This window comes from Cyanistes caeruleus, chromosome 7 (assembly GCF_971803275.1).
Source record: "Cyanistes caeruleus chromosome 7, bCyaCae1.hap1.1, whole genome shotgun sequence".
Taxonomy (NCBI): Eukaryota; Metazoa; Chordata; class Aves; order Passeriformes; family Paridae; genus Cyanistes; species Cyanistes caeruleus.
Genome location: NC_141707.1, coordinates 32,125,281 through 32,150,183, shown reverse-complemented (window position 1 = coordinate 32,150,183; position 24,903 = coordinate 32,125,281). Strand labels below are relative to the sequence as shown.

The 24,903-nt window shown below is 47.4% G+C and overlaps 1 protein-coding gene across 7 annotated transcripts in view; it reads left to right on the top strand.

Annotated features, from left to right (window-relative positions):
• Positions 1–24,903, top strand: part of SLC12A8 (solute carrier family 12 member 8) — a 50,660-nt gene that overhangs the window by 4,343 nt on the left and 21,414 nt on the right. For all 7 annotated transcript variants that reach the window (XM_086896635.1, XM_086896636.1, XM_086896637.1 and 4 more), the window contains exons 3-6: positions 166–312; positions 3,150–3,341; positions 5,688–5,919; positions 21,733–21,846. In XM_086896635.1, the coding sequence (XP_086752761.1) occupies positions 166–312; positions 3,150–3,341; positions 5,688–5,919; positions 21,733–21,846 (685 nt within the window). The remainder of the gene's footprint in view (positions 1–165; positions 313–3,149; positions 3,342–5,687; positions 5,920–21,732; positions 21,847–24,903) is intronic.

The following is a 24,903-nucleotide window of genomic DNA, read 5'->3' as shown; positions in this document are numbered from 1 at the left end:
CAGGCATCCCAACAGCCTGACAGCCCTTCATCTTAGGGACAACTTACAGCAAAGGAGTGTCTTAGCAGCTGTTGGTGGCCATCCCCCTGCTGGTGGCTGGCTGTGCACTTGTGCAGCCTGCCCATAAAACATGACAGGTAAACCCCAGGCTTTGCTTTTCTCTAGGTATCTCAAACACAGACCAAGCCCTGGTGGAAGATCCAGCTGTTTGTATGGGAGCCAGTGCTTTTTGGAACGTGGGATGGGGTCTTCACCTCCTGCATGATCAACATTTTTGGAGTTGTTCTTTTCCTGAGGACAGGATGGCTTGTGGTGAGCGAGCACTGACTTGGTTGAATGTTTGAATAGACATTTTCCTCTGCCCCTCCTTACCTTGTACCTCCATCACCACCCAAGTGTTTTGGATTCTGTGCTTTTCGTTATAGATGTTGCTCATGCCCTCTGGTATTTTGTAGCTTTTCAAGAAGTTCCACTAAAATGTGCAGCTGAAGTGGTCTGTGTGTGTGGTTTCCTGTCTTAGCTTTCAGAAAGATAAAGGATAAAACAACCAGCCTTGACAATGAACAGGGACACCCTTGTGTTGTGTTGTTGAGGAGAAATTAGCACTTTTCAGGTAAAGTAATTACAACCACTCATCCATCTTCCCAGCACCACTGATGAAGATGTCTCCCAAACATGCCAGTGTTGGAGTCCCTGATTTTTTGAATGGGGAGTGCTCAGTCAGATGAAATTGTCATTTTTATCAAAGGATCTTCCACTGCTGGGTCCTTAATAGTATCTCACTGAGGGCCAGAGCCTGGGATACTGTCCCCTCCTGGTGCAAAACCTTGTATTATGCCTCAAAATTTCCCCTTAGAAGAAAGAAAGCTTCCCCAGAGATGGATGGGATTTGAGCTTCAGGCAGAGTTCTTGTCACAGGCATGGTGAACACCTTCCAAAAGGAGCAGGAAGACACTTGCACTCTGTACTGAAAATTGCTTTGCTGGAGGTGTTGAGGGGAGCTGCAGTTGTCATGGTGGAGAAGTTGGGATAATTTTTTAGCTTCCTTTTCCTTCTGATTTTATTTCCTCCACATCTCCTTGGAAAGCAAGTTACTTCTGGAGCAAACACAAATATAAATAAAGCCAGTAAATAAAAGAAAAATGGAACCAGCTGGAAGCTAGCATGAAAGGGAAGGGAGGAGAAGTCAGGGTTGGCAGAGAGCTCCCCTGGCAGAGGACAGTCATATGTTGAGCTATTCCCAGAGTCAGGCTTTTGCTATAAATTTCCAGAGCTGGAGCTGGGGCTGGTGAAGCTTTGCAGTTCCAGGGGACCTAATCTTGCTGAAATGTTCAGCAGGGATTGCTGCTGCACTAACCCCTTCCAGCATGCATGCATAAATAAGCATCAGTGTTTAATGGGGGCTTTTTCTTCCCACTTTCTCTGCTTGCTATTGTTGCTGTGAGTCCAGCATTCCCCCTTGGTCCTAGTGTTAACCCTTTCTTCCTTAGGAGCCATTGGATTGTCCTTTAACTGCTGCCATAGCCTGGTACCACCTTTCTGGAAAAGCCCAAGGCTAAGTGAATGTTTGCATGTGTTCACTTTTTTTTTTTTTTTAACTGAAGCATATAATGTTTATTAACCATTTAACCTGGGGTAAGCAGCTGAAGAAAAAGAACAATTGTCCTTTTAAAAAGAAGTATGGGATTGGGTTGTGGTGCTGACCCAACCACAGCTGTGTTTATAGCAAGCCTTGGCTGTGTTCCCCACTGACCAGATAACACCCCTGTCAAAGGCAGCAGGATGCTGAACCAAAATAGGATTTTATGATGATAGCAACATCCTGGATCTGTTTCTTTTTTTTTTTTTTTTTTCACAAAAAAAAAAAAGAAGAGAAAAGGAAAAGAAAATCTGGGATTTCAACCAACCCCAGAGAGAAGGAAAGCAGCCTTTTAGTGCTGGTGATAAAAACCCCATCGCGGCTAGTGTGACCTCAGAGATGAGTGTTGCTGGAGCAAGGTTGGAAAGAGGGGATGGCCTGGAATATGAGTAAAAGTAAGGGAAGACAGATGTTAACAAAGCACTGGGCACTGGAGGAGACTTCTGACTGCTGTGCACTGGCCTGAGTGGTTTGTCAGCAGGGGAAGGTGGGCTGGAGCACAAGGGAAAACTCCTGACCCTGGAAAATAAATTACAGCCATGTGTGAGAGAGTGGGAAGGTCCTGAGCTCAGAAGAGCTTTTAAATTCTTTTGGAGGTACTAAGCACCTTCTCTTTTTGAAAATCTGACCCAGAATAGCAAACTGAGCCCCAAAAAGGAGTTTTGCTGGTCCTTAAAACTGCCAGCGGGGACCTGCAGCTGTGTTTGTTCAGAGGCTTTTTCTCTTTGCCCCACAGTGGGACTGTGGCGGGTGCAGCAGCTCCTCCTGGGGCCCTCCCTCTGCCCCAAGCAGGAAGGGTTGTTTTTTTTCCATGGGGCTGAATCCTGTGCAGAAAAGTCCCCCGAGTCCAGGCAGGGCGAGAGCCACCTGCCACTCTGCGTACGCCCTGCAGATAAGGGCCGGCGCACGCCGCTTTATGAGAGTGTTATTTATCTTCCACGCCGTGTTGCCTTTGGGGTTTTGTTCTTTGGGATCTCATTGTTTGGAAGGATCAGAGCTTTCAAAGGTAAATGTTCTGAAAAATTAAAATGCAAGCTTGATGCTGTTAATAAATCAGTCGTTGCAAATCCCAGGGGTTCAATTTTGAAACTACTTTTTGTTATGAAAGTGTTTTTTTTTTTAAGCATGTCATTCTAAACCGTGCAGACAGGCAGTGATCCTATGGTGGCTGAATCATTGTTTGACCTCATTCCTTTTAAACCAGAGGACAAAATCAGTGATTCATGGAGGAGCCCGTTGACAGAGCAGAACCTGCTCATGCAAAAGTCTGCCCAGCCCCAGGCTCGAGGACAAGACGGGTTCTCATCAAAGGGGTGCCAATAAAGGCTGTAAATTTGGCAATCAATTACATTAATTAGACAAGTAGGGGTGTCTGTCTGTGTTTCTTTTAATCTGTAATGACTCCAGATTCATAGATCACTAGTGACCAGAAGTGGGTTGGTTCTTATTTTGTCCCAGCAGATTGGTGTGAATTAATCTTTATTTGATTATTATTTTTTCTTCATTCCAGGGAAACACTGGCATTGTAATGGGCATGTTTCTGGTGTCCTTTGTTATTCTGGTTGCCCTGGTGACAGTCTTGTCTGGAATTGGGGTGTGTGAGAAGTGCAGCATTGGAAGTGGAGGAGTCTACTCCATGATTTCTACTGTTCTTGGAGGTCAAGTAGGGGGCACCATTGGCCTCCTTTACATTTTTGGCCAGGTAATTTTAAAAAGTTATTCAAAGGAAATTTGGAAACTTTGCAGTGCTGATATTAATCTTGTGCTGTCCTGCTGCAGAAAGCAATGTTCCAAGTAAAACCTGGGTAATGCTGCACCGTGCTGGACGATGTGGGAGAGCACCACAGGGAGCACTCAGCCCCACGCTGCTCCCCAGGAGCGAGCCTGTGCATGCCAATGTGCTGCCTGCCGTGGGTCACCCTGCTGGAGGAGCTGAGTGCCTGGACAAGCCATGCAGGACATGTCCTCCCATCCCAAATTACCCCCATTGCCAGGACATGCCCTTGCTGGCGGGAGAAATTAAACCAAGCAGGAGAGGTCAGGGTGGCCAAGCAAAGCTCAGTGAGTGGCTGTGGGCTGGCAGGTTGGCCCTGGTGTGCTCCACATACCCTTAGGGGTCGGGCAAGCCTTGGCTGCTTCTCTGTGGGAGCCAGCAGAATGGAGCTAGCTTGGGAGGAGAGCTGGGCAGGGGTAAGGGCCACAGCTAATTGACTTCTTGTGAGCCAAAAGTCACAGTTCCGGATTTTCTGAAAGATCCCAAGGAGCTGTTGTGGTGGTGAAGCTCAAAAATACACACGTAGTGTACAAAAAGAATGGAAAATAATCACTTAAGCCTGCAGTAACTTAACCCTCTCCCCCCATAAAGATGTTATGAACAGTAAAAAATGTGGCGAGCAGAGAAGCATTTTTATGAAGGTTTGTTTCTAACTGACTAGCTTACAGCAATCTCCAAACCCCCTTAACAGCCCCCAAACCAAAAATAATCCCCTCTTCTCCTTTCACTCCAGATTAAAAGCAAGTGTCCATAAAATACGAACTGAACCCAGTTACAAGCCAAGATATGGAAATGGGCCACACATGAGAATCCTTCCTGTCATATTTTCCACTCTTGCTCTCCGAAAGGACCCCATCTGCGAAAGCAATCAGGTTGCAGCCTGTCCTGAGGGTCGTAAAAGCTGGGCTGCAGCAGTCCTGGCCCCTGGCTTGGCATCCCATGTGCACAGGGGCTGCAGGCTGGGAGCTGGCAACTCACCTGAAATCGCTTTGCCTGCTCCTGAAAGCTGCTGATGCCTTTCCTTTCTCAGCTGTGCTTTCTGCCCAAGGTGCCCTGCACCAGCTGTGGGCTGATCCCCTGCCACAGGATGCTCAGGGGGTGCTGTGACCTCTGTCATAAGGCAACTGCTGCCAGAAATGGGGTACTCCCCATTCCCTGCTCTGACTTGGGCAAGGGAGGAATGGCTGGCCACATCCTGCAGAGAAAGCCTCTCAGGGTGTAGTTCCCCTGCTCTGTGTCTGCCTGTGATAGAAGTGAATCCTCCAGGATCTCCAAGTTGTAGGTGTCTGAGTCTGAACGTCTGAATGCCATCAGCCTTGCTGAGAACCACACAAATCCTGCAGCTCCTGGGTATGAGCCAGGTTGTCCTGAACAGCCTCAGTGGAGCAGTGCTGGCTCTGTCCCAGGTGGGGGATCTGCAGTGGGTGAGGGTTCTGCTCTGCTGTCTTGGGCGGGGGCCTTCTCCCTTCCAGTCATGTGGGAGCTGCACATCCCTCATCTGTGGGCAGGGATGGTGGGGTTGCAGGACATCAAATGCAGCTGTGTGCCCTGACCTGGCTTTCCAAGGATGCCATGCCATAGAAAGGGCTGTTACTGAAATGTCAGCTAGTGGGAATTTCTGGAGAGAAACATCCTGATAATTTGGATTGTTGTCCTGCAGTGGTGTTTGAGGCCTGAGCCTGTGCTACAGCTGTCCTGTCCTGCAGGATCTCAGCCCCCCGGGGCAGAGTGCGTGTCCTGTCCTGCTGCAAGGCAAACAGGCAGCTTTCCTGGGAGCTCAGGGAGGCACAGCTCACACAACCTGCTCTCCTCCAAAGTGCGGGCTCCGTTCCAGCAGCGAGATGGGGAGCCGGTGAAACGTCAGAGTTTGTGTCCAAACCAAACACCGTGTTAAAAATAACCCCCAGGAGGCAGTGAAGGGGGAAACAAACTGCTGTTCTCCAGGCAGGTGTTGAACTGGGACCCTTTCCTCCAGAGAAACAGAGGAAACATAGAAGTTGACTCATCCTGTTCTCTCTCAGTGTGGTTTCTCCTGGAGTGTTAATAGAGGGGAGATGTTAGAGTGGAACATCTGGCCCTAGCAGCCAGCCTTCCTGTTTGCCCAGGCAGTAGCTCTGCTGCCTTGGCAGAGTGCTGTCTTGCAGCATCAAGGTTCAGTCCTTGCAGGCCAGAGTGACATTAAAGGTTGTGCTGTGACAGCAAATGTCTGTCTGTCTGTCTGAACAGAGGCCCCCTTTTTGTCCTGCGGGGCTCTCACAGAGCTGTGTCCCTCAGTGTGTTGCAGGTGCCATGTACATCACTGGCTTTGCAGAGTCCATTGCAGGTGTCCTGAGCCTCAGCAACATCTGGGCAGTGCGTGGCATCTCCCTGGCTGTCCTGCTCGGCCTGCTGGGAATCAATCTGGCTGGGGTGAAGTGGATCATCAGGCTCCAGCTCCTGCTGCTCTTCCTGCTGGCTGTCTCAACACTGGACTTTGTCATTGGCTCCTTCACACATCTTGATCCAGGTAAAAGTGGGGGTTTATTGCATTGGGGTCAGCAGGCATTGGTTCCCTGTGGTTTTATCCTTAGCTGTGTTTGTGAAGTGACACTCACTTGGACAGTGGTAGAGTTCAGAGCTTCCAGATGTGTGCCCTGTCCTTTGGTACTGATCTTTTAGAGATAACCCATAATTCTGCAAGAAGTGCTTCCAGAGCATGGCTGAAGATGCCTTATTTATTTAGGTGTTTAATCCCAGGGACTGAGCTCTCAATTTGTGCTCTTGTTATGTTTCATTTGGAGGTTTTCTAACAGAGAGCATCTGTGTTTGCAGTGTTCTTTGTAGCCTCTGCTGCCTAACTGGGCATTAAACACTGTGCCCATGAAAATGGAAAATTGTGAATTTGAGCTGTGCTGATCTTGTCTGGAGACCCCTGAGGTCACTTAGAGCCTGGCTGTGCTTGCTGTCCACTCTGCTGGGTCTGCTGCCCAGGGCTGTGCTGGGGATCCGAGGAGGGAGCTGCCTGAGGACAGGTGACCGCTGGGGTTTCAAGGACCCACGAGTGGGAGTTCTCCCGCTAACTCTTCCCAGACTGAGTTCAGCCTGCAGCGACAGCTCCAGCTCAGGCAAGGGGGAGGTTCAGGGCTCCCACCTGCAGCCCTGCTCACACCAAGTGCTGTTCCCTCTCTGTCTGTTTGCTGAGAAACACATCTCAGCAATAATGATGTGTAATTAGCAGAGCAAACAGAAGGTGTCACCTTTTTCTTGGCTTCCTCTGTGTCCAGCAGCACCTTGGGGGGTTGCAAGTGACCTACTAAAGTGAGTTTAAGGAAGGACCTTCAGTTTTCATTGGCAGCTGTGTTTCAGCTGGTGGCAGGAGGTGTCAGGGGGGTACTCGTAGCACCGATGGCACAGGTGCCATTCCTGCTGCTGTTTTATTCTGCTGCCGCTGTCGTGTGTGAGGATGCTGGGGTGGGGACAGAAGCAGCTGCTCCCCCATCAGACAGAGCCTTATGGAAAGGCATTTACACTTTATATTTAGCATGTAGGAAATGCCCCAAACGAGAGCCTGTGAAAGTTTCAGCAATACTTGTAAATGAGAATGAAGCAAGGACAGTTGTGGTGTGTTTTGCAGAGGAAGCAAGCGACCTGCTCCAAACAGCTGCGTTTCATAGGAAGTTGTTTTCTAGAGGAAACGGGGCTGGGGGGGAGTGTGTTGTATTTTCCTTGTGCTCGTGGTAGGCCTTTCTAATAGCAGAGAAAAATGAATACTCCAGGTGAGACTCGATTGTAGGAAAGTGAACATAGGACCAGGAGGCAAGAATTAAAGGAATATAAACGTCAGCAGGAAACGTGCCCAAGTGGAGGCCAACATTGCTGTCTTTGATTTCCTCCAATGCCAAACGCTGTCATTTTCTTCCGACAGAAAATAGGGAAAGGAAGAGAAACGAGGCAGCTGAGCATTGCAGTTTAGCCATGCCTGACTAAAGAGAGGAGGGCTTCCAGGGCAAGAGGGACATCGGGCTGATGGTGGCCGGATCCCTGCAGCCCAGAGCAGCGCTGCCCTAGGGTGGGACAGTGCCAGGGGAGAGCCGTGGGATGCTTTCAGTGCTTCCACAGACGCTTCCCTGTGCCAGTAATTTGGGATGGGAGGTTTCTTTCCAGCCTGGGCAGGGGGGTCCTCCCAAGTGCTGCATTTCCCCAGCAGACCTCTGAGTGGTGTGTGAGCACCGAGGCTGAGCTCTGCGCTCCCCGCAGCCTCCTCAGGCCGGGCTGCCCGCTTTCTGTGAGGCAGGGATGGATGATGGATGCATGGATGGATGGATGCATGGATGCATGGATGGATGCATGGATGCATGCCTGACTCTCGGGATTGCAGCCACCAGCAAAGCATCCATCCTGCAAGGAGCCTGCAGGCGGGACATGCGGGTGCAGCTGCAGCCTCCGGAGCCAGCTGATGGCAAGGGCAGGGTGCAGTGCATCAGAGCCCAGCACGGGGGGAAGCATTTGAGAGCCCTTTGGGGTGGGTGATCCACTGCTCTTCACAGCCCTCAGGAACGTGCAGTTCTCAGTTTGGTTCTGTGGCTGCAGCAGGACCTGAGATGCACAGGCAACGTGCAGGGAGAGGTGGTTTTTGGAGCTGTGAGCTGGATTGTAGCTGACAGCTTGTCTGGGTCGTGTCCTTGTTTTATGGCAGGTTTATGAGGTTTCAGTTCACAGCCCTGGGTCTCGGTCTCTGACCCTGAGAAATGGGGCTTGTGCAGTCATCCTGCCTTTTCTGCCATGGCAGCCTTTTCCCTCTCTTAACATTTCCAAGTGCTGCGCACATACCAAAGGACTGCACATCTGCCAAGCAGCAGTAACTTGAATTTAAATAATCTCCAGGAATGCCTGTCCATCTTGAAGGTCTTAACTGGCTGCCTTTGTGTGGTTGCGCTGGGTGGAGTCCCCTGCTCTTCTCCTCATTCCCGCAGCTCACACCCAGGCACACACCAAATCGGATATTGTCCAAGCACTCACTCCCTTCCTGTGGTTTGCCTTTATTTTTAGTCTGAGGACGGAGCATGTTTACACAAAAGGGGGCTTCTCAGCAGGGCTTCCTGCTGCTCTTTCTCCTTTTTTTTTTTTCCTCTCTCTTGCTGTGGCTCACTCATGCGCCAAGAGCCACCCCGACTCCTGCAGCCAGGAGCTGGGACTGGAGGAGCTGAGTGGCTCCAGGGAGCAGGGAGTGCTCTGGGTCACTTGTCCAGATGCTGGTGACCCCTCTGGGCCTCCCAGCCTGCTTGCTATCAGGCTACCCTGTCCCTCTGCCTGGCCCCCAGGGCTCTTGCTCCTTTCCACAGGCTGCCTGCAGGGTGGGGTGGGACTTGCTGATTTTTTGGAGTTAATCCTAAATCCTCCCTTGGCTTCAGCTGGCACTTCCCCTGGGGCTTGGTCAGAGTCCCAGGCTGGGATCTCTGCCAAGGGTGGGTAGGGAGGAGAGGGGCTCCCTGTTCTGTCTGAAAACCAACCTCCTCGAGCTGTATCTGGCTGCTTACCTTAAAATTCAGTCCCTCCTCCAAAAACAGAGACCCCTGTGCTCCTTCCTTCAGACAGCAGACATCCCTATTCTCTTTCTCCCTAGGCACAGGTTAGTGTTTTTAGCAAACCTAACACAGGTGAATTGAAATCAGTCAGCTTTGTCAACCATCACCAAGACCCGGCACTTGCTACGAAATTTCGTAGCAGCAGTGCAGAGTTCTTCTGGCTTGTGTATGTGTATTTTAATGATGGAGGTCCATACCCCAAAATCAGGCTGAGTTATTTTGGGAGGAGCAGTGAAAGTAGAGGAGAGGATGCTCCTCTCCCTGACCAGCTCCTCAGAACAGTATGTGAAACTTTTTGGCCTTTCCACGTCCTGAACATTAGAGTCACGGAAAAAAGAAGATAAGCCATCCGTTAATGCCCACTATTTTATTTTCCTAGCATATCTCTGCTAATTTTTGTGTAGGGTGACTCCCAAATACTCCCTTCCAATTAGGCGCCTGCTTTCCTGTTTTGGTGGTGACTCCCAGGTGCCCTGTGAAAGCTCTGGGAGCTCATGGGGCGGCCATCCCTGGGAGGAGGGCTGCTGTTAATTTGGTTCTGCTTTGATGGGGAGACGAAAGCAATCACAACGTGAGCAAAAGGGGCCCAACTACAGCCTCTTAAATGCCTGGTGGGGGAAAAAATAAATTATCTTGTTAGAAATTCAGTAATTGTTAGCAATTCAGTAATTCCCCTTGGGCTGGGGTTCCCCTGTCCTGCTGCAGATGGTACCACGTGGCTGGGGTGAGCGTGGAGCTTGGCTGTGTGGGGCTAAACCCCTCTCCTCAGGCTGGAAAATCTGTGTAGTTCATTTCTCAGGGATGCAGGGAGGTTTGAAAGGCATATTGCTGTCAGGATGCTTCTGCTTGGGATTCTTTTCCATGCAAACCACATCCTTCACGTCACCCACTTGGGTTTCAGCTTCCCAAAGCTGCTCACACAGAGTCCAGAAAACTCATTTATCATCTTCATTTATTCCTCTGAGGGCAAGTGCTTTGGAGGATTCATCCTCCTCCAATGTTCTATGACCAAGCTGGGGAGCTGATGCAGTCCTGTGGGTACCACTGGTGAGGATCTGTGGGAGATGAGTTTTGCCTGGAGCTGCTCTGGCAGACAGGGAACCTGCAATTGTTGAAGTGATTTATGTATATAGACACTGTGGTGTTGTAAAGATCCCTCAAATGCTGCCTCTGGGGCTTTGGGGGAATGAATTAATTAAAAATATTGCTACAGATTGAATAGGAGAGTGATCAAAGCATTCTAATCAGGGGCTTCTGCTTGGGTCTGGGTTGTTTTATTTTATTTTTGGGCATGAGGGGTGTGCTCCAATATCATAGGAGAGGGTGCAGGAAGGATGTGTGTGTCAGAAGATGATCTGCAGCAAATCCCAGAGGCTTTATCCAGGCTGATTGCTGACTTCCTGGCCTGAGACACATCTGGAAACTGGCATCAAATCCCAAGTAGAAATCACTGTGCAAACGGCAGCAGAAAAAAAATAAAATCCCACTTTGCCACTGAACAAGGTACACACCGTGGTGAGTAAAGGCAGGAGGCTGCTAATACACTCTTTATTTATTAAAAAACATGGGATTGCTTTCCCCAGGTTTTTCCAATTATAGTGCATTGAATGGCCCTGACATCACTCTTGAGTCGGGGCCAGCCTATTCAACAGTCTGGCGAAGACATTTATTAACTGGTTACCTGCCAATTGTCTGGGCTAGGAGCTGCGGGACAGATGTGTTTTGGAAAGTGATAACATTGTTAGAGGCCTTATTTAGATAGTGAGAGGAAAGCTACACCACTCTGCCCAGGTTCTCTGAAGCAGGTATTTAAAGCAGTTTATTTAGAACTAAGAACCAAACCAGTTGTGTTGAGCTGTAACTCTGCAGCCCTGTTTGTAGGTGGGTTTTCACGTTGTTTCCACGCTGGAGGACATCCAGCGGCAGGGCTGCGTTGAGGAGCAGCAGTCTCGATTGCCGGGGATGCTCAGGTGCCAGCGCAGCTGCTGCCGGGGCTGGGACCGGCATCCCGGTGTCCCTGCTCTGCCGAGGCCTGGCAGGACTCCTGAGCCCACCGCCCCGAGACATCTCCCAGGAGGTGGGTAAACAGGGGAGGAGGGCTCAGGGTCTGCGGTCCCGCCCTCCTGCACCGACTGGGCTGCGCTGGGGATGGGTGCCATGTGCATCCAGTCTGCTCCTAAACATTCCCAGTGATGGATCCTTTGCTGCATCCTTGGGGACCCTGCTCTAGTCACACCTATCCCAGGCTAACCCCCATTCCTGCAGCCCAAACCTGCTGTTTTGGGTCTCTTGAGGACTTGGCACAATCTGGTCTCTTTCCTTTTTGCATTAAACCACCTTGGCTGGAAGACCTCTGGTGCTCTTCTTCAGTCTTCTTTTCCCTGTGCTGCTCCATCTGGGTAGCCATGGCAGTGAGCAGCCCTCTGCCATGTGCTGCTGAGGATGAGGAGGGTCCTGGCCTCCCCTGAAACCCTAAGATGTGCCACTGAATGGACTGGCTGGCCCAGGCCCATTCCTGGAGCCAGGAGAGGGTTTGCTGAGGTTGTTACGGGTTTAAACTTGCTCAGTAGGTAATAGAGTTCCTGATGTACGCAGGAGCTTTTGTACACAAAGATTTAACCTTTAATTTCTTTGCTGCTTCCCTGAGAAGCAATGCTAATCTCATCTTCCTAGAACTTGTAAATAAATCTTGAAATACCTTGGCTGGCTTTTCAAGTTCCCTGCTAGACTTTGCCTTCATGTGGGCTTTCCCCATCCATTCCTCCCACAAAACCTTCTGTGCAGGCTCTCCTTCAGCAGCAACTTGTTTAATGCTAGAGAACTAATAAAACTGATTGGTTCAAAGAAGATATATACCATCTCACAATCTCTCCCTCTCTCCCCATTTCTGTGTTTAGATGGGACAGTTTTATTTAATTGCAGCGATTATTTTTTTTTCTCTTTCTTTGGTGCTGCCATATAATAGTTTTCAAATTATGGAGATATTTTACCTCCTCTCTTTTTAATTCCCTCAGTGTTTAATTCCAGTCACAGTTCAGCTGTGCCCTGAATCAGCTTTCCTTATTTAGGGATTTAATTTATTAAGATAATTCCTAGATACCAGACTCTTCCTCCAGACACTTCACTTCTAGTTTGCATTCCTCTCCTAGGCTAAAGAGACAATTTTGTGTAGGAAATAGGTCCTTATCTGCTGTTCATCCTCTCTCTTGGCTTGTGTTAACAATTTTTGGCCTTTTTTGTCTGTAAGGGGTTTTATCCTGGTTGTACGTTCACTAACCTGGATGGTGGCTCAGTGGTTCCTTCTGGTTTTCTTTTTCACTCAAAGAGGCAAATGCATCTATTGAAAAATTGATTATTGTAGGGAAAACGTATTCTATGACTTACACAGAATTCAATTAATAGTTTTAAACAAGCAAACAAAAAAATCCTTTTAGGTGACAACTTCTTGCTCAGCCTTTCCAAAATCAAACACTGTTTGGTTTGATTTGCGTTCTGAAGCCAGGCTGTAGCTGTGTGTGTTGTGTATAGAGGATAATGAAAACCTTCCAAAAATAAAAACAAACTATCATTTTAGACACAAAATCAAAACAAAAGGAATAGTTTTCTTTTGAAGTACCAGTGTCATATGGATAATATAGCCATAATTTATTATGGGAAGCTGGGAGTATGGGATGCTGTCATGAGGATGGCAGAAGACTCCTGGCAGGATCTGGAGGATTAAGTTGTATCATCTTTCCTTTGAAAGATGGGGATTTGATCAGCGTGGATTGGGCTTTGTCCCAAACAATACACAGAGAACTCTGAGATGGAGGGATGCTCACTCTGAGGAGTCCAAAGGATGTGTGTCATCAGCACTGAGCTGCCACTCATTTTCCTCCAATTGTTGTGCCTTGACTCAGCCTAAATTCTGATCTCTTGAGTCTAGGGCTTTTCACTGGAGAAGTTGTTCAGAGCCTCCCACAGCTGGGCACTCTGGGCATGACTTCCAAGAAATACCATTCTGTAACTGATGATACTCCATTGATGAAAACTGTTTTCCTAGAAGAAGGATGGAGCAAGGGACACTGTACTTCTTGTTCTCTTTGCAATGAATAAAATAATTTTTGCCAGCTGGTTTGAATATCACTGAACAAGCCAGGCTGAAATTACCATATCAAAAAAATCAAATAATAATGGAGGAATTTATATATTACAAGTCTAGTTCTTAGCTTAAATAATGCAAAACATAAGAAGAATTAAAAAAGTTGAAACACCTGTGTTAAAATCTCTTACTTTTTTTTCTCCTAGTCAAAATTTCAGAGTTTCTAACTGCAGAAAATGTTAATTTTTTTGGCTTTTTTTTTTTTTTTGGAAAAAAATAATAAACCCCATCAACCTTTAGAGACAAAGTGCTAAACAGCTCTGCTAGCTACTTCCATGGGCACATTCCAGAGTTTTCCTTTACTTAAGCAGTGCTTTTGTGGTGAGGAGCTGCCCATGCAGGCTCTGAGTGTGCTCTTGTGTATGTTAGTGCTTTTCCACTTTGCCGAGAAGCTGAGGCAGAGATAAAGCAGGCTCATGGGGAGTTGGGCAGAAATTAGCATTTCCTCCCACCCCGTCCAGTCCTGCAGGAGATGTGATGTGGCTGGGGGGAGCCTGGGGGGAGCGTAGGCTGCCTCCTGATCTGAGAGAGGTGACAGCATCCTGCAAATCATAATTGCTCCATTAGCTAGAGACAGAAATCAGAGACAGATTTCAGCAGCTCCCTTTGTTTATTCTGCCTTTGACACTATTTTTAGCCTCTGGCTAGCGCCCAGAAGTGCAGGTCCATGGGCTTTAGGGAGAGGAGGTGCTCGCCATCCGATTGCTCTCATGGCTGGGATGCTCCACCAGGAGACGGGGATGCGGTTACCAAAGAGGACAAATACGTAAAGGAATGATGACCTCGAGCAGGTTTGTTTTTGGGAGGGTTTCCTCCAACAGATCGACCCTGGAGCTTCTGCTTCCAGTGCAGAGATCCCACGTGCCCCGTGCCTCCTCTAACACAGCAGAGCATTGCTGATGTCAAACCTCTTTCCAAGCAGCATCCTGCAGCAGGCTGATCTGCGGGACTCGCTGCCGAAACCCCGAGCGGTTTTGGAAGAGGTTGCCCAGAGTGTTTTCCCTCGATAGCGCTGGCAGCCTCCCCACTTGCTCATCTGTCTGCTCAGCTAGTGGTGTTTGTGCCCTGGGGTGATCCTGGCCCTGCTGGTCCCTGTGCTGCTCCTGCTCCCAGTGACACCCAAACACCCCCGGCTTGTCTCTGCCGCTCTTGCTGGGGCACACAGGTGCTGTGGAGGGTGGTTTTTTGGGAGAGGGTTAATGGTGGGATCCCCGGGAGCCCACAGCAGCAGGAAGCTGTATTGTGTGTTGACTTTAAACAGGAGGTTTGGGAGATCAGCTCTGGAGCAGAAAACAGGGACTCGGAGGAACAAACACTCGCTGCTTCAGAAGGGCGGCGATTTCCTTTCGGGTAAACACGTCATTAATCTCAGGGAGCACATTCTTTTCCATCAAAAGATAAGGGATTCGAGTTGCCTTTCTCAGGGCTTGGCCTTTTTAGATTGTTTTAACTGTGGCTTTTGCTCCTTCAATTACAGACTGTACATACTCTCTTTTTAGGTTTGCTGGCTTTATTGTGGGTGAGAGAAAGTATTGGGCAAGGCAACTCCTTCCCTGCCTTCTTTACATTTGCTCTAATCCTTCCTCCCCACCACCCTCTTGCCAAACCTTTTCCCACTAAAACCTATCTATTTTTTGCTGCTTGCATCTCTGACGAATTTGAAACGTAAGTGTGGTGTTTGTCCTGATTCATGAAACAATCTCCCTAAGTGCTGATGATAAAATAGGAGCTTATTTGTTCACAAGTAGAAAAATAGCAATGAGCTTCTTTCCCCACCCTGGGCTGCCTCTTGCTGCTCAGCTTTGGTTTGGCCTTTTTGAGTGTGTCACTTGCTGTGAGGTGTGGGGTGATGCTGGCTGTGGTGATTTTCAGCTGGTCCTGACATTTGGGGTCACAGCAGTGACAGAGGTGCTGCTTTTGCTTCTGCTCCCTGTGGCTTGGGGTCTGTGGTCACTCTGAGCTCTTTTGATCTTTAATTTGTTTAACTGGCACTTAAGAATGAAATTACAGAGGGAATTGAGTCTCTTTGCATCCTTACCTCCTCTTCCCGGCCCTTTCTGCTGGGGCTGTCAACAGCAACATGGGTTGGGGTGAAGTAGAGCAGGAGCTGAGGAGTTCCCACATCCTGCATCTCTCAGTGCCCTGGCAGCTCAGGCAGCTGCTCTGCAGCCTTTGTGCACTGATCTCTCAGTGTGACCACAGGCTGATGTGTTAATTGTGTAATAACTTCGTTTTTGTCACTGCATAATTGTTGACCTGCATGTATTCAACACAAAAGTTCCTCTCTATTTTTCTCTCTTGCCTAGTTTAAGTTCTTAAAACAGAAATACTGAGGCTGTGGGAGCTGCCAGCAGGCAGGATGTGGCTCTGAGGACTGAGATGAAGCAAAGTCATGACATAATTTTTAACATATGGAGAGGGAATGATCCTGTGTTTGCTCTTCTCTGGGCTGGGCTGCACATGCCCCATCTCCAGCTATGGAGCTGTGCTGCTGCCCACAAATCCAACCTGGAGCTGATGTACTCCTGGCTTGTAGGAAATGTGCACTGCTCCATGCTGACTCACATGGCACAGGTGTTGCACTGGAGCTGCAGAAAAGGGCAACCTGGGTTTGGTGCACATGGTCCCCTGGGTAGGCAAGTCCAGTGGTAGCTGACAGAAGACAGGGGCATCAATCTCATCAGTTTGTCCCATCTCCTCAAGCTCTGCTCCCCTGCAGCTCTTCTCTTTTCCTTCTGCTTCTTCCCAGTCTTCCAGCCAAAACCTGTCTATCCAAAGGTGAAACAAGAGATGTCCTGGAAGATGTTAAAACATTTTTGTATTCCTTTATAAGTTCAGCAAAGGTCGTTTATTCTCTGTTCTTGTCAGCACAGCTCTGCTGCTTGACACCCTCTGCGTCCATGACTCATTTGTTCCCTCACCATTCTCTTGGAGAACTGTGACTTTCTGATGAAAATCTGTTCATGCACCCCTCAGGTCGAGTGTCAGCCCACAGCAAGCTGAGCAGTGGATTGGTAGCATGAGAAAATCACCACACTGTCCTCTCTCCACCCCCACCATTACTGCCCTCTGCCTGCTTTCTTTCCCAACCTTTCCACATTTTTCCCATACATTTCTGCCTGCACCTGACCTGTACCAGGCTGGCAGCAGTAATGCAATGCCTGGCAGTAGCAGTGGTAGTGTTGGACTTGGCTGGGAAAAAATGTTGTGAGGACCTCAGGAGCTGGAGCTGGGTAGTTGTGAAGGTGTGGCTACAGAAACAGCCTGGCCTTGGAAGAGCTTGGGAATGTGATTGTTCATGTTGGTGTTAAATGAGCCCAAACACAGGAAGCCAGGTGTGTGTATGGAGGGATGTGGAGGCTTTGTGACTGCACTGCTTTGATTGATTTAGTTTTTATTCTGTTGGGAAAAGAGATTCAAGTGTTCATGACCGTGGTGCCCTCCTCATGCCTCTTTGATTATGCCAATCCACTGGGGAGGTGCACCATTTTCATCTTTTATTACTGGGTGTGCTGTATGGCACTGCAGGGCTGTGGTCAGCTGGACCCATGTCATTTTCTGGCACATCCAGCACTTCACTGAAGAAATCCAGTCACCCAGAATGTGGCTGTATTGGTGCACAGCATCACTCAGAGCTGTTGCATCAAATGATCTTGTCCTGTTTGTTGCCTGAAGTTAAATTTTGGTGTTTGTATAGAGTGGGGGGAGAAATACAAAGATAAAGTCCTTGGGATTCTGGTAACATTCATGGCTTTTACCCATCTCTGCACATGCACAGCTCCTATGTGGATGGTTAATCCTGTGTATCTGCAATTGCACACTGAGATGCTGAAAAACCTATCACTGGTGATGCTTTGGCATCAGAATTTTACTTCATTTAAGCCAGGCATGCCTAACTTTCCTTTGACAAGTGAAGATGCTGCTCTCACGTGATAAGCTGATGGTAGCATATGTCTTTGGGGGAGTTTGGTCATCACCAGACTATGGGTGAGCTTATTCTGCAGGCAGGAGAAGAATTTGTATTTCAAGGTCTTTTGTGGGGCGAATTTCATTCCTTCCCTGCTGTAGAGCACTCCAACCTATTTAGGAATTAATTTGGTTTAGGACACCCAGCAGTCATCTGATAGACCTCAACTTCTGAGAGTTACCAGCCTGACAGGGCTTGACTTGCCTGTGGGGGAGTCAACAGCTCAGAAATTCTGGGCTTATACCTTGCCCTTGGCTAAGAGTTTGGAGGAGGAAAATGTAAGCCTGTGGTTGGTGAGGAGTGAAACTTTATCTTTCTGCAGAGGTGTGTGTTCAGATGAGGATGGCAGCTGTGGGACCAGGCTGTGAGGACCATTCCTGTTTTCTCCACTGTGCTGTGCCCAGATATCTCCAGCACCCACACCAGGACCTCGTTCTGGGTGTGTGTTTGGACTGGCATTCAAGGAGAACAACTGGATTTCAGAACTTATGCCAGAAGGGCTTAGTGGTGGAAGAAGAAATGGGAAAAAGATAGAGAGCAGAGATAATTATGGCAAGGATATATAATTATTCTTTGGCACTCCATGTCTTACACATCACACAGGATCCTGAAAATGCTGAGGTCAGACCTGGGAAATGTGCTGCAAGACAAACACTTCCAGCTGTTCCTCTGAAAGCAGATCTCAGCAAGTACCTTCCAGGAGGGAATGTGTGGGCTCACTTATTTTGGAAAAGAAAAAAAATCTCACCATTTTAAGCCTTCAGCATTCACCTTTGTAATTAAAATCTCTAATCACAAGCAGAGTGCAATATGGGACTGTCTTCAGGGAGCTGTTTCTTAAGGTGGTTTTCCATTTTTGCACTACTTAGCCCCTGCCTCGGTGCCAGGCTTTACTTAACCTTAAGTTTGTGAACAGGCTTATTGAATTTGGCCAAGACTTAACTAATCTGTAATGAGCTCCAGGTTGCCTGGAACTTGGCAGCGTTGCTGTGCTCTGTGCTGTTGCATAATGGCCTGACCCTGTGTAACCACAGCTTCTCCTTGAGCCCCTTCTCCAACCTCCTTGAGTTCCCATTCTGGAACCTCCTGGGCTTCATGGAGGGGATGCCCTCATAAGGGGAGTCCTGAGTGCCAGAAACCTTGTGCTTTCATGCTCTTCCACAGGGTGAGAGGTGGGAGAAGTACAAGAAAAGCCCAAACCCACTGGGGAAGAGAGTGGATGCAGCACTGGCAACCAGATGAGAGCTGGTGCCTCCTCCCAGGCATCTGTGATGGCTGGAAAGACATCAGAGTTGTGACCATCTTCCTCCATCTCCTCTGGCTACATCAGGCTGGTGTGCAGCCTCCTGTGGTCCCCCTGCACATGTGAACAGAGAATGATCATCCTGAAAGCTCTTCTATTTCAAATTTTCTAGGTGTTTTTTACTGTTTATTACATCATTTTAGTAAGAGCAACTGGAAGGACTTGATTTGTGAAGAATCATGGGAATAATTCAGATGTTGCTCTAAGTAATTTTTCCCCCATTGTTTATTTAGATCAGATCAACCACTTGAGAAATGCATTATTTGCTTTCTACTTATTGAGTACCTAATGATGAAAATAAATTGTTATTGCTCTTTATTGTGCATTTCCCATAAGGCTGACACGGCACAGAGAAGGAACCGGATTCTTTTCTTCTAGCATGACACAGGGAAGATTGTTTATAGCACCTCAGCTCCAGCCCTCTGCAAGCCAGCTGAGAGCAGGTTCATTAAAGGCAGGATTTAGAGGCTGTGGGGTTGCATAAATTGATTGAGAGCAAAATTTTTCAGACAAATATTTTGTAATGAGCAAAGAGGGAGGAATCTGGTTTGGATCTTGTACCCAGCAGTAAGCTGGAGAAAAAGGTCTCCTTACAGAAAAAATGTATAAAATGATCTTGCCTCGTTTGAAGATCAGAGTGCCAAATATAGACCCTATCGCATTTCCTTCCCTCCTCCTTCCGAAGCCCGTCCTTTTGAAGTGCACTTTCAATGGGATGTGGATAATTGACTCTGTGAACAACTGACTGAGGGCTCTGTTGGTTTAACCCATCGGTCTCAGCTGCTGATTCCTGTTTTGTTTTGGATGATTTTCAGCCCAATTGCCCCTTCAAGTACAATTAGTTGCATTAATATGACAGCTGAAAGGTCACAGATGACTTGCACTGGTCGCAGGCATGAGGGCAGGCAGGAGAGGCTCCCAGCATGTTGTCCTCAGCCCCTAACTTGGTGGTGACTGCAGATCCCAGTCTGATCAAAAGAGATGTGAGGTTTGCTTCATAGGAGGGTGATTGAGTGAGAAATGAGGGTGCAATGACAGCTAACATTTGGATGAACTTCTCTTTAATTAGTCAAGAAGGTTCCTGGTACTGTATAGAGGGGAAATGTGGAGTGGCCTCTCACCTGCCAGAGCTGTGAGGGGAGGAAGCAGAAGTGGGATAGAGTTGTAGGCACATCCTGTGGCTCTTTCAACAAATCCATGGCTGTTGTTTTCTGTGGTTCCAGTGACATCTGCCATGACTTCGGGCTTTTGTCTCTTCCACTGAGGAAGGATTTCCACTTAGAGGAATAAAGGGAGCAACATACAAATGAATGGAACACTAGGGGATAATTTAATTTCTTAAGAGTGATAGGGGTCAGATGCACACAGGTGCAGGTCAGACATTGGACTCATGGTCAGTGTGTGGCCATAATATGGCCAAAAGGGTACCACAGAAAATGAGTCTTGTTGTTCACTGGTCTGTACACTTGGCCTTTTGTATGAGGACAGGAACAGAAGGCACCCAAAGTGCTTCATTTAAGTTATATAGCCCCAAAACACCATTGGAAGACCCCAGTTGGAGAGGGTTTACTTACAAAGCAGTGTGCTGTGCCTGGTGGGGTTCTGCAACAGTCTGGTTTGGTTTGGTGTTATTTGGCATTTTTCTTAACTTCCTGGATGATGGAAAAGGGAATGTGCAGATTCAGACTGAAGATGACCCCCAGATGGGAAGAGCTTGTAGCAGCGTGGCAGAGAGGGACAGGATTTCAGATGACCTCCACAAACTGGGCAAGTGGTGACAAAAGGACAATTTGTGATTAGGGAAAACTTGAATGACAGGGATATGTGAGAGTTAACCATCAAGAGAGGCTGGAGTTTGCTTCACAGGAGATTTTTATGAATCAATGGGGCAAACTTGTCAAGTGACATGGATGTCTTTGATGCTGCTGCTTCAAAGATATGGTTGAGAAGGTCTGTAGACCTTTGTGGGGTGCGATGAGTATTTTTTTACTTCTTAAATGAAAAATTAAAATTTCTATGAGGAGCACGTACTTGGTGAAAAATCCTTTGGCCAAGGATCAACTTTTTCCTCGAGCAGTTTGGTGGGAGCTCTGCAGACAGGCCATGTGCTGTGCTGTCACGAGCATCAATTCTGGTAGAAGCCACATGGGTCTGGACTTACAGGAACACACAACCTACACAAATTCCCCCTCTATTTCCCCAGAAACTGCACTTTCTGCACACATCTGTGAGGTTCAGAGGTCAGTGTGTTGTGCTGAGCTTGTTCCCTGTAAATCTCATCTGGGACTTGTTCCTAGTGAAGAGAGCTAGTGCTTTTACAAAGCCTAGCAGCAGGAGACCTCTTCTATCAGTGTGTTTCCATCCACGTTTGGGCAACACAATGAATGCAGATGTAGTAGGAAACTTGATTATCTATAGAGTTTTTCTGTGAAAACTTCAAAGTTCTGTGGTTAGTTATATTCTGAGACTTGAAATGGATATGTCTTGTGCTCAGAGCTCTGATTTAATGTTCTGGTTTAATCTACTGTCCAAACATCATTAATGTTGTCTTTGAGGCATGGGACAGCTTTGATGGAGGCTTTTATTAATTTCTGGCCATAACCCTGTGCAGCCATAAACAACATCCTGCCTGCTAATGAGAAAATTCAAGTTATTGGAGTCACATGTCTTGTGGAAATAGATTGTAGTGGCAGAAGAAAAAAAGGAACCAACTTTGCTCACCTTCCACCCCCAGCTGGCATAAGCATTTGGATTACTGCCAGGGAGGAGAAATTTCCACAGATGAAGATACTGCAGTAAAAAGCAGTGTTAAACAAATGAAATCATTATTAAACTGTTAAAAATGAAATCATTATTTAATAGCCACACCCATTAATTCCTTAACCTGCTTTCATGAGTTATCTTTTCTGTCTATAAGCATCTAAAATATTTCCTAATTAATGCCTTGCCTGCCAGCTGTCAGGCTTAACCCTTCCTAACAAATTGAGGTTTGTGGAAGAATTTGAACTGTCCTTCAAGTGTGCAGTGAGGGAGTAGGATCCTCCATTACATACCCAGTAAACCAGGTGCATGACATTGGTATCCCACCCATTGCTTTCCCCTCTCCCCCATCTTATGTAAGAGTTGTTTAGAAAATAAAACTTGTGTGTGACCTTAGACAGATGGGGCAGGAGTGGCAGCCCTGCTTTCTGCCTTCTCCCCCACCATATAAGTTGCAGTTCATCCCTTCAGATGGTGCTTGGAAGCAGCCCCTGCAGGTGCATGTGTTCAGAGGGGGGAGGTCTCTGAGAGCTCCTGCAGCCCCCACGGTTCCTGAGGTTCTCCTCTCCTCCGGGTCTCCACAGAGCACGGCTTCGTCGGCTACTCCGAAGAGCTGATGTCCAACAACACACTGCCAGACTACAGCCAGGGGGAGTCCTTCTTCACTGTTTTTGGAGTGTTTTTCCCAGCTGCCACAGGTACAGTTAAGTTTCATCCTCACCCTTTTTTCCTCCACAGGAAGATCTCGGAGATGAGCAGAAGCAAGGGGAGCTCCTCTGGGCTGCAAGGCGAAGGGAGCAAGACTGCACTTGGTCATAGCAGACCCAAGTGGTCAGTTCAAATGTTCAGGCTTCCCTCCAGCATCTCAAATTTTTTGCACTCCTGTCTCATTCACTTGAATGTGCTCTTCTGTGGTTAGAAACTGTGGGTGAACTCTTTGGGTTGATGAGATCCTGTAAATCCTTCCCTGCCAAGGAAAAAGCTCAGGCACTGATCTTGGCCAATGCTGTCAGGCAGAAGTTATCAAGCCTGTTTAAAAGAACTGATCATGATTTATAGTATCAGATGAGCCTTATGACTTTATTGCACTGGGAGAGTAGGAAGAGCACAGGAGGACTTTATTTCCATCCTTACCTTAGCAGGTGTCTGAGCTGGGCTGATGCCATTGCCCATGATGGACCCACCACTCGCTGTGTGGCATCACAGGTTCATCCTTGTATGTCAGCAGAGCTTACATTTATCAGCTTAGTTAGATACCTTCTATTATTCATTCCCTTAAGTTACCAGGAAGATGCATGTCCCCTTTCCAGAGCTAGCAGTCTCCAGTGGGAATGCAGTAACTATCTGAAGTTACAATACCTTTTGTTGATGCTGGGTGTTTTAAGCTATAAAAAGTACTGATTATAAGCAGTTTCCATAGTGATGAATCCTTGGATTACAGAATGAATTTTCAGAGGATTAGCGATTTTCAGAGTCTAAGTGACTCACTGGAAGTTGCAGAATTGCTGTGGTACAAGGAGACAAGTGAAAGGGTTTTGTGAAACAGATGGAACTGGAGGAATAGTCTGGTAGCAAAAGTCACTTTGGTGCACATAGTGCAGGGCTTCAGATTTTTCTTTGACATCCTCTCTCCCACCTTATCAGGCTGGCTATTTCCTCTGTAGACCTCCTCCTGGAAAATTCACCTTCCTGACTCTTGGCACCATGGAGAAGATTTCTTCTGCCCTCTTTTTTGTAGTAATTTCTGATTGGCCCAAGTGAGTCCCCAAGAGAAAAAGACCTTCCTCATGAGCTCTGCCACTGGTGTAGGAAAGCAGGATTTTTCTAGTTCCTTGGTTACAGAAGAAGAAACACTTATGACAAAACCGTGAAGAAAATTATCGTGATTAACAATATTAAATGATTTTTTGTCACTGCTAATGCTTGGCTGCTAGGAATAATGCCAAAGCTAATAAATACAATTTGTTTAAAGCTCTGGCAGCCTGTTGCTCTGTTAAGTTAGGAGTAGTAATACCAGTAGTAATGTCAAACATTCTTTGAAAATACAGTTTGGGATGATGTATAATTACTTCAGTTGTTAACACAGCTTTTTCATGTGCTCCTTTTAATTGCTTGGTTATTTACAGGATTTAAATTATTCCTTCAGAGCAGCAGTTCCAGTGGGACCATATAACATCACTATCACTCCTGTCATTGCTGCTCAGAGCACTGTGGAGTTCAGGAGCCTCATAAAATGCAGGGCTGTGTTTGGTGCTCTGTGTGGAAGAGCTTGTGGTCTGATTAAGAAATTTCTAGGATGGGAGTCAAGACTTCTCTGCTGCCAGTGCTGCTGCTGCTTCAGGGCAGGCAGTGTGATGCAGAGGGTGAGCAAGTGGCACTGGGGAGTGACAGGGACAGCTTAGCACTGCTCCAGCCTGTGATCCTCCCCACCACCATCCCTCAGTGGCACCCACCTCTGCTAAAACTCCCACAGTGACTTACCTGAAGCACTGCAAGTAAAATCCTTTGCCTTAAGGTACAACAGAAATTTGGGGAGAGTTTCAGCAAAACAATATGCTTTTTAGTTTTGAGGGGTTACATTGAGCCAGTTTGAAACAGTTCTTTGATCCACAGCAATGCTCTGTTTATCTTTAATTATTAGAGGTTGTGTTTACTATTTTTAATTTTTAGCATATGCTAGCCTACAATTTAAGATGCTATTTTGATAACAAAGTTTATAAAAAGAATCTTTCGGAAATTGTGAAACAAATTGTTTGGGCCTTTTGAGATGAAATGTTCCTCTTTGAAGTGAAACTATTTTGATCTCTTCAGGATAGGCTTCTTCCTCTCTCTTTCTGAGACGGCTATCTGAATTCAACCAGCTTAAGTCTGGTCTCTGGGATATACTGAAAAGTGGTTGTAAGTTGCCCATTTCCAGCAGACACAGCAGTGAAACAGAAATGTCTGAAATGCAGGATGGTAGCTGTAACAGCAAAGAGGGGCAGCCACTTCAGCAAGGAGGAGCAGGACCTGTGGGGAGACCCCTGCCAGGACCAAACAGGCAGGAGGAGCAGCTGGGATGTGCTTCACTGACAGGCATAGGGTGGTCATCCCAGCCTTTTACAGACCAGTAGCATCATGCTGCCTCCCACGAGCATTCTCCTTGGATTGTTTTGCTCCAGGTCAGGTTGTTTTCTCTGTTCCTCTGTGTTTTATTGGTACAACTCCAGCAATGCGAGTGAAGTTACTCCAGTTTTATGGTTGAGTAAGCGGAGTCTCATCTGTTTGCTACCTGTGAAAAATCCATTTCAGCTGGGTGTCCAGTGAAGCTGGCTTTATTCCCCCAAGTTTGTCATTTAGCCATAGGGAAGTAGCCAAGAGATCCAAAACATACACCTAGAGCTGGCCTAAATGGGAGAGCACGGGCATGGGAGACTCGGATTTGCCGGCTTCAAAATGAAATACACACTGTGGAAGATGTGAACGTGCCCCAATAGAGATGCTGTGCATTAACCAGCTGTTCTTCTGCAGGTTTGTAAATACCTCCTCAGGGCACACATTTTGCTGCTGTGCTGTGATAGGTGAACACTTGGATACCCACCCAGCCAGGACTTTTCTTCAGGGAGGGAGTCTGGGGAGCCGCCTGCCCACAGCCTGCTCCCAGCAGCAGCCACACAGCCGTCAGTGCATTTTTAAAATTAAGATAAATGCTGCTTTTCTTGTGCAAAAAACTTTTTTCTACTAAATCCCCCAGGTTTTCTGCCTAATGAAAGAAG